This window comes from Chelonoidis abingdonii, chromosome 5, assembly GCF_003597395.2.
Source record: "Chelonoidis abingdonii isolate Lonesome George chromosome 5, CheloAbing_2.0, whole genome shotgun sequence".
In the NCBI taxonomy this organism is placed as follows: domain Eukaryota; kingdom Metazoa; phylum Chordata; order Testudines; family Testudinidae; genus Chelonoidis; species Chelonoidis abingdonii.
The window spans coordinates 31,467,711-31,485,080 of NC_133773.1; the positions used below are offsets into that span (position 1 = coordinate 31,467,711).

At 40.2% G+C, this 17,370-nt stretch overlaps 1 protein-coding gene across 1 annotated transcript in view; it reads left to right on the plus strand.

Annotated features, from left to right (window-relative positions):
* The window catches only part of COL25A1 (collagen type XXV alpha 1 chain), a 192,591-nt gene that overhangs the window by 52,622 nt on the left and 122,599 nt on the right, over positions 1-17,370 (plus strand). The window contains exons 6-7 of the mRNA XM_075066209.1: positions 3,183-3,218; positions 15,394-15,420. Of these exons, the coding sequence (XP_074922310.1) occupies positions 3,183-3,218; positions 15,394-15,420 (63 nt within the window). The remainder of the gene's footprint in view (positions 1-3,182; positions 3,219-15,393; positions 15,421-17,370) is intronic.

The window sequence follows — 17,370 nt, forward strand, 5'->3', positions numbered from 1 at the left end:
TTGGAAATGCTCATGATTTTACACTTTAGTGGCATACTAAACTCTTTAGGTTTATATTAAGGAGATCGCCCCCCCCTCTCCATTTTCATAGTCCTAAGGGACATAAAATCAACATTGTGAAGGAAAATTCATGGTTCCACATGTGAGGCCAGGGCAGAAGGACATAAACCTTTCCTAAAAAGTCCATTTTTTCAAAAAGGAAAATACATCCAAGCCCACGTTCTGATCTCATTCTGAGTGCCTCATCCTACATTATATTAACGGTATAAAAGTATAGAACATAACAATAATAGTTCAGATCTGTTAAAACAACTCTGGAAAATCCACCAAACCTGGCATTTAGAAGTCTGAGTCCAAAAAACCTTGTAAGAGTTGCCTTGAAAAACCTTTAGTTAGAAGAACACTGTGAAAAGTTGTATATGCCATTCTTTAAGGTTCATCTCAGCCACCCACTCTCTTCTGCCAGTGATGCACCATCCCTGGATTGTCAAAAAGAAACTTTGGGCTTCATTTTGATATCCCTTACCCTGGTACAACTCCACTCACATAGTGGAGTTACTCCTGCGTTACTGTTGCTTAAGTGAGATCAGAATCAGCTGTCTGACTGTAATTTTCTCTGGATAATGCACAGGAGGCTGGGGAAGGTCAAGAATGATGGAGAGCAAGACTGATTATAATGCGACTTGATTTTTGCTTCTCAAGCAAAGGAAGCAGAATGAGAATAAGCAGGCACAGGGACTTATTTACCCTTTTATTCCTGCAGTCCTTCCAAGCCATAGTGAAGGCACTTTACTGGGACAGTCTGTGAAACCTTACACTTATCCTCCTCTATACCTGTGGATAAAGGCCTTCAATTCCCAGGGCAGTCAATACAGCATTTTTAACAAACACACATTGAGACGCACAAAAAATAACACTTAAGAATAGTTACCTGCAGCAGCCATTTACCATATGCACAAATTGCTTCCTAGTCAGTGACAAAGCATTCATCAAAGATGGAACAATTTAGCGACAGCGTATCAATGTCAGAGAAAGCTAGGATGTCTGAGAACTATTCCATTTCCTTTTCTAGCATTCTGTGTAAATAAACCATTTAGATATAGTTGACATGTATGTAACATCAGTGTTTTTTATATTTTATTTAGGGTCCTGAGGGCCAGATTTTCAAATATATTCAGGTGCCTAAAAAGATGCAGATAGACACCTAGTGGGATTTTTCAAAAGGTTAAGTGGGTTTCCCAGTGAAGTCAGTGGAACTGTGCAGAATCAGCACCTTGCAGGACTGGACTGGCATCATCAGATGATGACCTAATTAAATTCTATGGCTCTCCCAAGTTATGCAGCAGCAGAGGTTGCCACCATTCAGAGATAAGCACTCCTTCACTAGTGACTGCTGTATGTATTTGGCTGAGGCATCCCTCTTCCCAGAGCAGACACAAACTCAGCCCTCAGGGTCATGGGAATGACATTTCTTGATTTCTGCTCAATGAATCCCCTGGCATCCTGACACCAGGGCTTGCTCTTCTGTGGATAACTGATTTATATTTAGTCAGACAGGAAAGAGTTGTAAAGGGGCTACATGGCATCTTCCTGACTGACACCGTTGTTTCTGATATTTAAACACAAATGGATCTTTCAGCTGAAGATTCATCTCTCTTGTCTCACACATCCAACAAAGCAGTGATTAGAGAGTGTAAGAAAAGAGACACTGAAGAATTCCACAGCTAGAGGACACAGACCCCTCCACCATCAGCAAACTCCATACTAGAGCAACCATTAATGAGATCAGCAATGTGCCCTCCTCTGCAACTACGTGTATTTAAAGGAAAACTGGCCAATGGTGGACCTGCCTTATCTTATCTTCCCACTAGAAATGGACATATTGGACAGTTGCACCAACACCTAAGTTTCAGTACCGCCATACATCCTCGGAAGGGAATGGAATGAGAAATCAGCTATTCTGGGGAAATCAGCTCACTACAGCTATTCTGGGGATTTCTCAGTGCTTATGTCCCAGAATACAAAAATGTGCTTCTGAAACTCTAGCATCATTTAAATTGGGTACCTCTGAGAAAGTTTGAAGCAACTCTGGCTCTGCTTTGCCTCCTTTATATCTAATAAGGTTAGATAAAACCCATCAGTTTTGTGACATACACAGTCTTCTTTACCACTGCAGAGAAAATGGAAAGGTTTCTATCAGTCAGCTGAACAGTAATTCCTCTTCTGACCTACTCAGTGTGAGACCGAGTTTGGAAAAATTCTAGATTGAGATTTTCAAAGCCAGCTGTGGGATTTATCCACACAACTCTCATAGACATTAATAGGAGTGGTGTGGCTTTGAAATTATCAAGCCTAGGTTTTTAGCAGTTTATGTAATGTGCCAAAGCATTAATTTGCAATGAGGCAAGGTGCATGAGGGAATCTCTTTTATTGGACCAACTTCTGTTGGTGAGAGACACAAGCTTTTGATCTTAGCTCTGTGTAAGCTTGAAAGCTTTTCTCTCTCACCAACAGAAGCTGGTCCAATAAAAGAGATTCCCGCACCCACCTTCTCTCTCTAATACCCTGCAACTGACTTGGTCACAACAACACTTACTTTGCAAAGTTATTTATAAGCCTACTCACAGAGAATGTAATATGTAGCTGTAAATGACTCTGAAATACACGAAAAGCTGGTCTTGGGATATATATGCAAAACAACATTACTTCATTTTCCTTTAAAACTGCAATTTGCTGGGAAGGAACATTGTCTGTTCATTAGAACAGAGGACTGCAAGACAGGATATTTGGTACTTAAGAGCTCTTGAATTAAGAAAATTATCCCATTAAAAGATTGAAAAACAACTAGCAATTCTTTGAAGCCAATCATGTTACCAGGAAGGATTTTTACCTGCCATTTTAGTAGCCAGTGATCATAATAATATATATACCCATGCAGCTGTCATGTACTTCAGTAGGTATTTTGGTGTAATGTAGTTAATAGACATTTTAATGTTACTAAGTAGGGAGTGAATTAGGGTGACCAGATAGCAACTGTGAAAAAAAGGAACAGAGAGTGGAGAGTAATAGTGCCTATATAAGAAAAAGTCCCAAAAAACGAGACTGTCCCAATAAAAATGGAACATCTGGTCACCCTAGAGTGAATGTAAATAACATTGATATAAATCCAATTTGTTTTTAAGGGAGAGCCAGGAAAACCAGGTGAACAAGGGTGGATGGTAAGTACCTTTATTTCTTCTGTTTGCAGTTCACTAAACAGTTATAAAAAGTACCTTTATGTTCTCTTCATAATTAATAACTCCAAAGAGTCTTATGATTTTGTTCTGCTTAACCTATTTTTTTGTTACAAAAGTGTATGGATCCTCCTCTGTAATGAGAGCATTGAATTACAGATCTCCTCCTATGCACAACAGGCTGACTCTTAAGGCCAGATTCTTCTCTCAGCTTACAGAAGCAGAGGGGAACCCAAACAGCTGGCTGCACAGCACAGAAAGGCAAAAGAGCCGGCCGAGTTGCGTAATATTCCACTCCCAGGGAGTCCCCTTATATGTCTTCCCTTCAAAGCTAAATTGTTGCCTCTTGCCCACATCTTTAGAGAGTCCAACTCTCACCTGGCTCTTCGGTGACAATCCTGGCCCCTTTTCCTGATGGAACAATAAAGAGGAAATGCTGCACACTGAAATTCACGGGGTCTTCTCCTCCCTATGAGTTTTTCCTCCATATATGGGAGCATCTGGACCTTAATTCGGTAGTCAACGGAATGCATTTTTTATGAGTACAATGATCTGGAAATAGATGTATTCTGCTATATCAAGAAGGCTAATCCCGTTCAATTTGAAATAAAATGAGTACCATCACTTTTAACCCCCACTTCAACCAATGAGCCAGTGAAAGAGTGACTGCTGCCCAGTGCACATGTGATATGTGGTCCATACACTGTTTTTTTGTCCTTTGAGGTCTCCTCTCACTCTGCTGGCCAGGCCCAACCTTATTTTCTTATGAGAGCTGACAAAATCACAGCCCATGGCCCTTTTGGATTTGTGGATCTCTAGAAGCCCTGGGTAGCAAGATAACAGGATCAGTAACAAGACACAAGGGATTGCTTATAGTCTGAATTTCTGAAGATTTGAGCAGAAATGGTGTCACTTTACCTTGAAAAACTTCAGATTATTTTGGATGGCAATAGGCACATATTCTTAGAAGCTGATGAACCTAAGAAATGTCTAGGCTCTGAAATGCCCTGCGAGGAATGGCTTGTTCGTTTGAAGATAGTGGTTAAAGAAAAAAGAGTACCACCCAATGTTCTAATCAGTTTATTTCTTTTCTTCTTCCCTCTTCTGTTTTTCTGATTGCCCATTGATTATAATGTGTATAATAGCTGTGAGTTTGTTTTACGCTTGCTGTAATACTGTTCTATATGCTCTCTCATTAATGCACTGTGGACCAGATTTGCTCAGGCTCTGTAGCAGTGTCTTCTAGTACAGACCTTGGCACAGGATCACCAGAGGCAAAGTCTACCTGGATGAGGTTTGCAGCAGTGCAAGGTGCCTGCAACTTCCTTGCCACTATTTGAGATGGAGTGAACCATTCCAAACATTAGGTTCTGTGGGATTACTCTGCTCATGTGAATAAATGCTACAGGATCAGGCCCTACACTATTTCAGTGGAAATAGACACACCTACCTAATAAGGATGTCATAAGACCTTTATGTTGGTAAAGTGCCTTGACATCTTCCCATAAATGTGAGATGTATTATTAGAATGGGGGAAACTAAGGTTCCAATCTGTGCAATTATAGACCAACAACTGCAGCGCACAGCTTGAAACTACTGAGCTTTGCTAACTATTTTCTTCTCTCACAAATAGTCAGTCTTGCAGCCTTCCAAATGGAATAAAACTTCACAGAGAGGGATTGTTGGGAGATAATGAGATGAGAGCAAGTCTTGGCAGCCTGTGTGTCTATGTTCATCCACAGCATACAGTTATCTCACAGCAACTGCACACCATATTGTGTGCTACTCCTTACGTAGTTATTATGGCAGAGGTTTCATCACAACAGTTCTCAAAATGAACCCTCCCTATACTTTCAAACTGTATTACAGAGACACTGTAAAGGTCTGAATTCACACAGGCTTAGAACTTGACTATTATAGTAGCAAATACAATAGTTATTTAGAAGCACCAATTAAAAAAAATCCTCACACACACTTTCCCTCAGTTTGCTTGCATAACTTTTCTTAACTTTAATAAGAGTTATTCAGGCATGCTGAAGTAAGGATAGATTGGAACTAAAATGTGATCAGAGCATATAGACACAATTTACATACATACGTAAGGCCTAGAGTGAGCACAGTGACTTTTTAAATATTATTCACATGTACATACAACTCATTGGATGTATTAAATTCTTATAAGTAAATTTAAAACAATTTTCTGTACACAACAGTTTTAAATCATTTTGATGTAGCTAGATTCCTGAGAATAATTTTCTTCAGTTAAATGAGAGGTCCACTGACTTCAATGGGGTTATGACAATTTACACCAGCTGATGGTCTGCTCCATTTTACTGAAAGCTCTTGAACAAATAACAATGATGCATTGACTGATAAAGGAAAAAACATACTTCAGATGAAATCAGTAGGGCAGTTGGTATTACAATGTCACTCCTCACCTTGGCTGGAGGGAGGTTTGGTTGGACCAGCTTGGGGATAGCCAACCCCTGGTTCCAGAGAGGTATAGGAGAGGAAGTGCTTGTGCCCAGACATGCAGGAGCTTAGTCCCCACTCTCCCACGTGCCTCAGAATGAAGGTGGGAATGCCCCTCAAGGAGAGAGAAGAGGTTCTCTGCTTCTCATTGGCCAGTGTGAGTGATGGGGGAATAGAGGGAGCCAATGAGCTCTTACTGGCACCCTCATTTCAATGTAATGATGCCCCATAAGTTTTGGGGCCATCTTGAAGCTATTGCTGCCCCTCTCTCCCTTCCTATTGTTGAGATACTGTTGATTTCAGTTTCTTAGATACTGTGGCTCTGACTTATTGTAACTTCTGTACTGGGAAGGTGTTTTTTCTGTTAGGGCCAAATTGGCAGGATGTCAAGGATGGGAGGGTCGCTTTCCTTGCAGGATTGTGGAAGACCAGTTTTAGATGAAAAGGAATGAGAATACAAATATTTAAGATTAGGAAGTGATAAAGGAATATTTAGTTTGTCACCTCTTGTGTCTTGAGTCCAATGCAGATAAAGGTTAAAAGTCAGCACCCAGAGGTAAATCTGAGTAAAAGGCCCAGGATATAACTAATTGTCATTTTTGTGTATCTGAAGAAAGGAACACTATGTCTTCTGACACTGAGGTAACCCTAATTCCCGCTTGAGTGTTTGTAGAGTTGGGAGAAGATTCAAGTGTGAGCTGAGTTGTGAAGTTAGGCTAAAGTGAGTCAGCTCTGAATTATTGGTTAGTTGGCCTGTGGCCATTTAGCTCCGTATTGAACTAAATAAAATGCCTGGTATGTGAGGGGCGGGGTGGATTGTGCCCCTTCTAATCGCCACACTTGAAACCTGCTGTTACTATCCATCCATTGTCTGTGTTTTATTTGCCAGTGTGTCCTGACCAATATGCTGTACAGTCTTTAATACACAAGAAATGGTCCCCATTATCTCCTTCTCATTTTCAGAACAGAGAATAAGAAATTGAATTGCTGATCATTTTGTACCAGGAGTTAGAATTTCTGGTTGCAGTCTAATGAGTGCCTCATTTGTGGTTTGTGACAGGAAGCCTCAACTCTGGCACTGAAATATTAATGTTCTTATACTATGTTTTATGAATACTTTGCAGTCTGCATTTAGTGTGTTTAAACACTTCTTAAAGCATTTTTTGTCAAGTTCAGTATTACATACCAGCTGCTTTGTGCCACGTCAGTGGCACAGAGGAGCTGGACACCTGGCTTAACAGTCAAGTAAGCCAAGTTTACAGCTCTTTTGCATCCTTACAGTAGTGCAAAGCAGCCAGAGTGTACTGGTGGTAAATATGGACATTTGCTTTTGGGATGCAAAAAAAAAGTCTCATGATACAATAATCATCCCTAGTACAAAACCACCCCAAGCTATGTATAAAGTCTGTAGGATTAATAACTTTGCATTTGTCCATTTTCACTGGGCAACTCTTCTAGAAAACATGAACTACATGTTGTTTTTTTCAGATATGCAAAATAAGGGCCTGATCCTGGAGTTCTCTCTCATAAGAAACTGTCCCCCTTGAAGACTGGTAGAAGACTGCAGGATCGGACCCTGAATTCTCAAAGTGGCAAATCTTGAAACTGAAAACCTATTAACTTTCATATGAGAAAAAGAAAATAATCTAACTCTATGAAATAAACTTAAAGGGGATGTCAGATCAGAGACTGTGAAGTACTATTAATTTAAACTTTGGTGAAATCCTGAGGGGTAAATCGTCAGCTGATGTAAATTCCCACAGCTCCATTGATTTCGTGAAGTCTGCCTGAAGTCAGTGGACCTGTGGGAATTTACACCAGCTGAGAAGTTGAATAATTTTGCTTTTATATATGTAGGATATAGACAAAACTGTAGTGCACCATTTGTGCCATTCTGGCATTGTAGTCCATATAAATCCTGGATGAGGTTAGTTTAGAATTAAGTTGGCTAAAATTTGCAGCTTAAGGGCTAAAAGTTGGCAGTCAAATTTTCAGCCTATAAATCCTAAGGCAATTATTCCTTCCTCCAACACAAATCTACGTGGCTGTTTTGAGTTGCTAGTGCTAGTGCCAGTAAGAATGCCAGTCATTGGTTTTTCATCCTTTTTAATATGTTCCTGTACATCAAGTCTCTGCATGTTTTAATTTGGCATCTCATGAAAATGTAGTATGTGTTAGTATGCTTTTGTATGTTTTAAATATACCTCAAGGATCTCTAGTGTTTGTGAGTAAACTAGATTTAGTTGTTTTTCAGAATGGTTAATTGTCTCTCTATTTTGGAAGGAAAAAACGTGTAACTAGTTAAGATACTTAGGTGTTAGGCCAAATTTTCAAAGATCTGATCAACAGGTAAGCTATACAAAACATATGTGCATAAATTGTATGTGTAAGCCAGTAAATGAGAAAATGAAATCTGTTTGCATGTGTAAGTATGCAAATGAAGGGTTTTGTAGGAGCAACAGATGTACAAATATTTTGCATGGTTCATATGGCCCAAATGCTTAACAAATTATGCACTCTACAAATACAGTACATTTTTCAGTACATTAGTACAGAATAGTGTACAGTCATACGGATGTACTATAATCTCTCCAGTGGAGTATTTAAGGTCTGTTGCGCAAATAATGAACGTTTTGGGCTCTGCCAGCTGATATTTTCTATAGCTTTCCAAAATGAGAAAACTGCTGAAGATTAAAGTTGCTGAATGCCCAGCTGGTCACTTAAGTCAGGTGGTCTCTCTACTGCAAAAATCCTTTCTCTCCCACCAAAAAAAAAAAAAAAGCCCAAACCTGGGTGACAACATGTTGCAAAAGAGGCATGTAACAGGCAGAATATACTTGCCTTAATTGCAATTTGTTCAGGCAGACAAATGCCCTGTTTTTGTGAAAAATGTCATCATAGCTTTAATGATCACAGATGATCAGTTCTTGTTGCTAATCTCATCCCCAAAATAGCACCTCATATGGAATAGCATGTGTAGCATCAGACTGGACTATTTGCTCTGTATTTACTCAGATAAATGTCACTACTGAATTATCAGATCTGCTTTCTTCAGTACCAGACTTTATCTGGAGGTTTTACTATCCTTAAGTGACATTACTGTCTCTGCTTTTGCCCTTCCTTCAGTCAATGAAGGATTGAATTCACCTCACTTCTTCCCTATGTGATCTGCGAGTAACTCACTCATTCTGTTTTCTTCATGGACCAGCAAATCCAGTGGGAGGCAGTTAACTAAGTATGATGTATGTTAACATGTAACTGATTCTGAAAATATCTTTTAAAATACAACGGATATTTTTACTTTCTTTATCCACTTGGGACGCCGAGAATGAGTTAACAATATCTTTCTTTGCCAAACCAAAATTTTGAGCCATATGCATGAAATCACAGAGGGACAGTGGAGAATTTTTGTTTGTATTTTTTAAATTACTATTCTTTTAAAAAAAGTTTTAGGAGAACAGTTTGGGCACATGACCCTTTACATTCGTGAATTACTCTCTTGTTCTAGAAATTTTGAATCTTACTTTAATTCACAAATTGTGTGGCATAAATGGATGCAAATCTGTGCACATAAACATCAACGCTTTGTTCAAAGGGAAGTTTTGCAAACATTGGGGAACCTAAACTGACCCCAAAAAGGAACCAAAGTTGAAATGTTGAAGTCAAAATGCAAACCAAATTAAATGGTAAAATGTTATCATCACTGAGCCAGATCCTCAGCTGGTATGAACTAGCATTTCTCCACTGACTTACTTGAAGCTATACCAATTTACCTCAGCTCAGGATGTGACCCATAGTTTGTTCCAAGAGTATACTGCTCAATTTTTAATTATCTCCTCTGTACTTGTGTTATTATCAAATAAAATGACACTTACATTTTCTGAGATGCCATAGCAACAGAGATCTGCTGAAGAAAAGTGCTATATGAAAACTAATTAATTATTGCTGTTGTTTTTTCCATCAGTGAATACATATAGCATTGAAGCCACTACTTAATCAGAATTTATGTGAAGTTTCCTATTTGATAATTAGCTTGTTTCTTACTTAGCTGTTGTTTTATCCAGTTGACTTCACCAGTGCTAAAGAGAAATTCAGTTAAACGTAAAATACCTACTATAAGAATGAATTACCACTGCATGGGCAAGTGTCCTTTTGGAGCCATACAGGACCATATTTTCAAATCTTCTCCATGTGCTCATTGTACATACAAAACAGGATCAGTGAAATCCTGGTTGCAATGAAGTTAACGACAAAACCTTCATTGACTATGCAGCCTGGATTTCAGCCCTTATATAAGGTTAGAGCTTTACACTGTCCCCTGGTTCCGATTTCTATTTCAATTTTTCTGCCCTCAGGCTGGCAGGGACTGGAAGTTTTGTAGGGCCAGCATATAGGGAGTAACAAAATGTGTACTGTCTCTTTAAAGGAGCAGCGAATTTGTGAGGTTTTGCAAGTGTTCCAATGAGGGGGACTGGACACTGCAGGGGAGACAGTTTGGGGAAACTCGGGGCTGGAAGGGGTCTTGGTGTCACCTTGCAAGTAATAACTAGGCTATTGGAAGGCCACTGTGCTGTGAGCCAGCTGCTGCTGGTATCAGGGCTCTGAGCCAAAGCTGCACAGCACAGAGTCACCAAGGGTTACAGGGCAGATGGTGACACAGACACTTACTCGAGCATCACACCAACATGCAAGTAGGTAATGGAGGAGTTTTTTAAAGTCACAGTATCACACTTTGATACAATTATTTATTGCCATTGAAAGGTGTTTTACTTCATTAAGTTTTAAAAGCATCTAATATAAATATGCCTCAATAAGCAAAAGCACTCACGTATCCTTTATTTTTTCATTACGTTTTCTCATTTGGCATTTACATTCGCTATCCATGAAATCTGATATCTTGTAAAACAAATCATCTGTGCTATACCAGACATACAAATAAAAATGGTCAGAGTTCATATTTCTTACATTTCCTTGAACGTTAAACATCTAGGTAATTTGAAATTGGATACAAAAACACTTTGAGTGATTCTTCCTAAAATATTACAATCTGAAATTACTTTACTTTTGAACTACATTGTAATATTTACAGAACAGATTTATATATTTCCTCCTCACTATAACCCTTTTTCCTGTTCTGTAACTCGCTAAAACACACATAGTTAACAGACTGTGCTTAAAAATATTAGGACAATATAATGATTATTCTGTTCTGACCCCCACTTTTTCATTTCAATAGGAGAGTTGGCTGTGTAAGGCAGTTCAGAAGAAAATCCTGGTCTCCCTTAAATCTATAGTTTTGCCATTGACTTCAGTAGCACCAGGATGTTACTCCAGGTGTTTACTAACCAGGGAACACCCGAGTCAAATCATCTGACACACCTCCATTTGTTCATCTTTGCTGTTCTCAGCCCTAAGGAGACAGAACTCCAGAGACCAATTACATTCACAAAGTAGTGATTAAAGCCAATCTGGAAGTCTTCTGGCTTTTACGTACACACGCACACAAACCTGTTGGGTCACCTTACCCCAGGATATCCCATTTTCCAATGGCATCAGATGGATGCATGTGCAATATGTCGTACACACAATCAGCTGGAGCAATCAGTTAGCTTCCCCGCTGCAATTATACACAATTAGCAATATGAGATTCTTGTGAACTACAGCCTCCCTCCAGTCTCTCATTCAGAACATATGTGCCAGTGGTTAGACCCCAGAAGACATTCCCAAACCTGTCTTCCATCTCTGGCAATGCTCTGTATTACCTTCTGAGATATTAGCTAGCTAATTTACTCACTGTGTATCTTAAGATATTATACTGTTTAAAGCAGAAGCTTTACAGAGATTTTGATGGCCTCTGATTAGCAGAAGCTACACTTTTATTTTTATTGTATTTTAGCATTTTTCAGCTCCCTGTTTTGTGCAGGCATTACGACAAAGGTATTGAAACCTGACTGCTTCAGGTTAGCCTTCCCAGTCCACATTAGAATTTAAATAAAAGTGGTGTACTCATCAAATGTGCTGAGCACCTGCAGCTCCCATTGACTTAATGGGATTTCAGGGAGCTCAGTGCATCTCAGAATCAGGCCTCTTTAATTTAGTACCATGGGTTTTTTAAGCTATCATCCAAAAAATTTTTCACCCTTACAATCTGGACTAAGGGGTCTTGGTACAGGCTTCATTTAAAGAACTCATTGTTATGATGCTATTGTTTTCATTTTGGAGGTGTATGAGGCACTCTACTGCATGTCTCAAGGTTTATAGGGGATGCTATTTTTGATAGCATGGTCAATGTAACAGTGTTTTTAATGGCCTTACTCCACTTCACTCTATGTACCTGGATCAGTCTTCCTCGTCTTGTGCGCCAAGTGACCTCACTATACCTTTTCAGACCCCTAATCAAAATTCAAGTCTTCTGTCTAGCTAATGCTTGCTCTGATGCTACCTTCCACTATACTGATGCTTAAGCATTTAGGGCTCTATCAGACCTTCAGGTCACTCTCCTACATTACAGCTGTACTGTCTGAGTGGAAGCTCCAGTATGCTTGGTGTGGCAATTGCTGTGCTCCTAACGAGGTGCACTGCAATGTGTGCTCTTTTCTGTGGTCAGCCAGCTCTGCTGGCCAGTACAGAGGGGGTAGCACCATGGCTCCAGTGCACCGAAGTCAGGACAAAACTACCATTGGTCTCAATAGAATGGTTAAGAGCCCTACATTGTAACTGCATTTCTTCAAGGCAGGGACCAGGACTTTTATTTTGTATATAAAGTGCCTCACACGCCCCAGTCATTAGATAAACAATAATAATAATGCTCAAACTGGAAAAAATATGGTGTGTTCCCACCATTCCACAGTTTATCCTTTTTTATCAGCTATTAGGAGTAATAGGATGATGTAACCACCCACAGTACACCTCTCTGTTTGAGTTACTTGATCCCAGTTATTAGAGGATGCTAACAGTTATCAAGTATGCGTGATACAGGAGAATGGCAAGGAGCCCTTTAGCTCATTAGCACAGCTACATGGGAAGCTGTAGCATTGCTGCAGGTAGCACAAGGGGAATCTGATAAGGGTGGGGGGTTCGGCTGAGAGTTTCTAAATTAATGGGCAACATGGTGACTGGCAGTAGAAGAAGGTTTCTCTCCTTTTTCAATCTGGGAGAGAGAGAGAGAGAGAAAAAAAAATACACCTTATAAATTATCACTATATGTTTTTATACCCCTGACCACTTACCCAATGTATTGCACTCAACTGGACACACACACACTATCAACATCCTAGTATTTTTTCAACTTCACTTTGAAATTTATTGCACTTTAGTGCCACCCACAATTAACAGTCAAGAAACATGCATTCCTTCATTCACACATCCAGCATTTCCCGCCCCCCTCAGCCACCAACAGACCTTATAACCAGATGCCAACCACTTAATGGAAATAAGAGCTGACTTTTAGGGCTTGGCTACACTAGAAATTTCAAAGCGCTGCTGCGGCAGCACTGCGGGAGCGCTGCCACCGCAGCGCTTTGAAGTGTGAGTGTAGTCAGAGCAGCAGCGCTGGGAGAGAGCTCTCCCAGCGTTGCACGTAAACCACATCCTTTACACTGACACTTCACAGTGCTGTATCTTGCAGCGCTCAGGGGGGTGTTTTTTCACACCCCTGAGCGCGAAAGTTGCAGTGTTGTAGAGAACCAATGTAGCCAAGGCCTTACTCTACAGTTTCTTGGAATCTGTGGCCTGGAAGGACTTCTCCTCCAGCCTAGTACAGCAGACATCAGTTCTGGCCACTATCCTGATCCTCCCCAGTGCTGAGCACACTCAATTCCCGCCACAGGTTGGAAGCTGAAAGCACTCAGCACCTCACAAGTGGCTTTCCACATCTCACAAGATCAGGCACTGAAGTCAACAGAAAGGAGGATGCTCATAATATTGCACAATCAGGCCCTAATCCTGCTCTCATTGATGCCAATGGCAAAACCCACATAGTCTTCAATGGGGCCGGACTGGAATCTAAATAATGAGCTACTCTCATTCCCAGCAATGAATTAGTTCAGGGAATTAGTGCCTGAAAGCGATAGGGTTTCTGATGGTGAAACAGGAGACATTCTATTTCTGTATGAGGCCTTTAAGCAAAAGCTTCAGCCAAAGGCAGTAACCTAAATTTTTCAAACTTGGATGCCCAAAGTTAGTCACATAAATCCACATGTAAAACCTACATAACTCCATCCCTACTGGCAATTTTAGAACCCATAATTCACCACTGTTGGAGCTCATCCATGCTAGCAATGGTGGTGGCTGTGGTGTGTCATCCAACATCTATGAGGATGAACAGTTGAAAAGTACAGAAGGTTATCGTGGCAAGGAGAGTGTGTTGAACAGAGCACATTCTGCACCATGGACATTCCCATGGCCTCTATATACACTAGCCAGCAATAGAGTGAAGATCACACTTCACCCTCTTGAGGAATGTTGTAATGGCTGTTCTTCCACTGTGTGCCAGGAAACTCCAGGAGGCATTGTTTCCCTGGCAACCTCTGCCTTGCTTCACAGCGTATGCCTATAAAACAAAATCCATCCCTATATTTCAGAGCAGCATTTTCATTGTGCAAGCTGAGTGTCTAAACAACTCCAGTTCTGGTACTGCTCCCCTCTTTGACTTGGGGCAAGTCACAAAGGGCTGGATTCTGTGTTCTCCTCTGTTTGATTTGTGTCACTCAGGCACCATAGAGACAATGGATATACCTGACTAGTGAAGAATTTCCCCTGCATTTGAGTCTCTCCAGGGGTATAAGACTGGATGAGGTGGCAGAACCAGCTTTTGCAACAGCTGTCCCCACCTTTCCTCAACCTGTGCCTAGGAAGAGGGACATAGGAAGGAGTTGTGTTGGAGCTGGTCTGACTTCCTCCAGGACCAACTGACATGGGTCTAGGAGGTGCACGATTTCCGTGCTGCCTCTCCTCTGCAGTGGAGAATCCAGGCCATTGAAGTCTCATTGAAATCAATGGGACTTGAGCACGTTTAATATTAAGCAGATGTTTAAGTGCTTTTTTAAGACAACAGCCCATTAACCTCTCTGATCATCTGTAAAATAGGGATAATAATGTTTTCCTACTTCTCAAGGGTGGTGTTAAGAATAATTGGTTAATGTTTCTAAATTGTGTTGAGGAGTAAAAGCACTGTAAAAGTCCCACAAATGCTATGCCGATTTACTCAGCTACTGGTCCTAGACTAAAAGAAGTGTGTGTTGGCGGGAGGGGGAGTTTATGTACCTTTTTTCCCAAAAAGTATGCGTTGCTTAAATCTTTCCCTTACATTGACAAGCAAATATGTGATGTAGGTATTTAATTGTGGAAGCACACCTATTTCTTAGCTGGTATCAGAAGCAGAAAAGCCTTAGTTTCTAAATGCTGACACATTTGCAACTATAAGAAGAAACAGACAGAATGGAATATAAAAGATTAAAAAAGGGGGAAAATCTGAATTTTTCAGTGTGTAGTTAATGCTATTCCAAAAGAGAGGAGAAAAGATCCATTGTACATTTCCAGCAGAAAGTTTTACTTTTCCTTGATATCCAAAACATCAGCTGGTCTCAGTCCAGCATAAGAATGCTTACACAATAAGGCATTTTTAATTGGTCATTTAAGCTTAAATTGGCTGCATTATTATGCTAATTAAATTATTTTCCCTTTTCAGGGGCCTCAGGGACCTCCAGGACAAAAGGTATAGTATAAATAACAATACTGTGAAAGTGATTATACTTCCTAGTGCCAAACTGCAAGCAGGAGAGGTGAATGGAATTAGCTACTGTACGCCACATTGAAGTAGTTAGTATAGTCTGTGAATTTTGTTTTCTGAAACTACAATTACATAATGTGAGACATAAGATTTCTAATTTCGTCCATTATAGGAAATTCAAGCAATGCAGAGCAGACTGTTTTCAATCTGTCTGCTGAACTTGCAGGTTAAAAGGTCACTATAATTTTCTTTATTCAAGTACTGTATAGCTATGAAACCAAACTTAAAACACTGTGAAAGGTGGGGGATTAAGTTTCAAATTGAATGCATATCTTTACTCAAGTAGATCCATGCCACATGACCAAAAAAATGACCAGAAGAAATAAAGGATGTAGGTGTTGCTGATAAATTGTGTTTGGTTGGCTGTATTCAGGTGGCCTGCTGGTGTCTTCCTATTTCTATGGTAACCTGACAACTGACTTCCTGTGAATGCTTTCAGCATTATTTAAACTCATCAGGACTGACTGCTGCAGTTTGATGGAATGAACCAAGGATTTATGGGATTAGAACAATACTAAATATATTGGTAATAAAAACTAGTAGATGGCACTTGGCCAGTGTATGACCCAATTATCACAAAGGCCAAATTGTTTGAAAAGTGATTGCAGAAGATAAACAATATTGTCGAATATGTTTAATAAAAATCATTTAATGATTTAAAATCATCTAGACAAAACCTAAAAGAATAGTTATCCTTCACAGGTGGGAATGATATTATCCTCTGGTTTTCTGTCTCTGAGACTGGCACAGCATTCTTTGAAATGTGGGTTGTTTGGCATCAGTTAAAACAAAACTTAAAAAAAAAAAAAGGTAAAAGCTATGACGATGTAACGGCTTGATCCAGCACCATTCAAGTCAATGGGAGTTTTCCCACTGACATGAATAGGAGCAAGATCAGACCCTAGGACCAAGGAAAGGAGCATTGTATGCTTAACAATATACCCTCTGATAGACAGTGTATGAAACTGTAAAGCTGCCCTACTCCCCATGTTGTCATTTTAAAACTACTCCTTCAGACTTGGGAAGTACTTTAATAGCCTGCTTAATATCAGCAAAACCTTTTGGGGGGCGAGGGAATTTTAGAAAATCTGAGATCCCTTTGCATGATTAAGCATATGCTAATTTTAAACCTCTTTTATTTACACATGTTAGCATCTTATAATATAAGAAAAATCAGCAGATATCAATAAGGGAACAGTCCATACTAAAAAAAACAGTTTGTCAAGAGCCTGATAGCTTATCTCCCTTCTGAGTCTGTGTGCTGCCCTCTGGCTTTTGGGAAGAACAGCAGGAATATGTGAAGTGTTCACTAATGCCCCCTATTCCTGGTTAGCATTCATGGTCTGCTTGCATCAAGCAGCAACAGGGCTGGTACAGACAATGCTACCAAGGCTGCATCCTTGGGGAGCCTCCAGGTCCTGAAGGCCTCCCCAGCAGGGAAAGTGTGAAATGCTAGTTTGATACCTCTTGCTAAGGTTACAGTGCCACGTTGTATGGAATACAAACAATTTCTGACTGACTCACAGGTCTATGGAGCCTTCTGAGAGTTCAGGATGTCTCCCCTTATTGTGGCCCATTCTGGGACACATGACACACTTCCTCCTTTTCCTATTTAGCAGGAATTTTTCATCCATTATTCTCCTAACCCAATCCATCCACAAATGCAGGCATCAATATTGGACACATCCTTAATGACTTCTGTGTCCCCTGACTTCTCCCACTGAACTGAACCTTCTAACTGGTGTGCATAGCTGGGTGGAGGGGAGAAGGTCCCCCACTGATTCTTTGGTCTTGCAGAAAGTGGACCCAAATGGATGGCTTTGCAGGTGGCTCTAGATTTGTTTGAAAGAGTCCTAGGAAACAGTACACCCCACC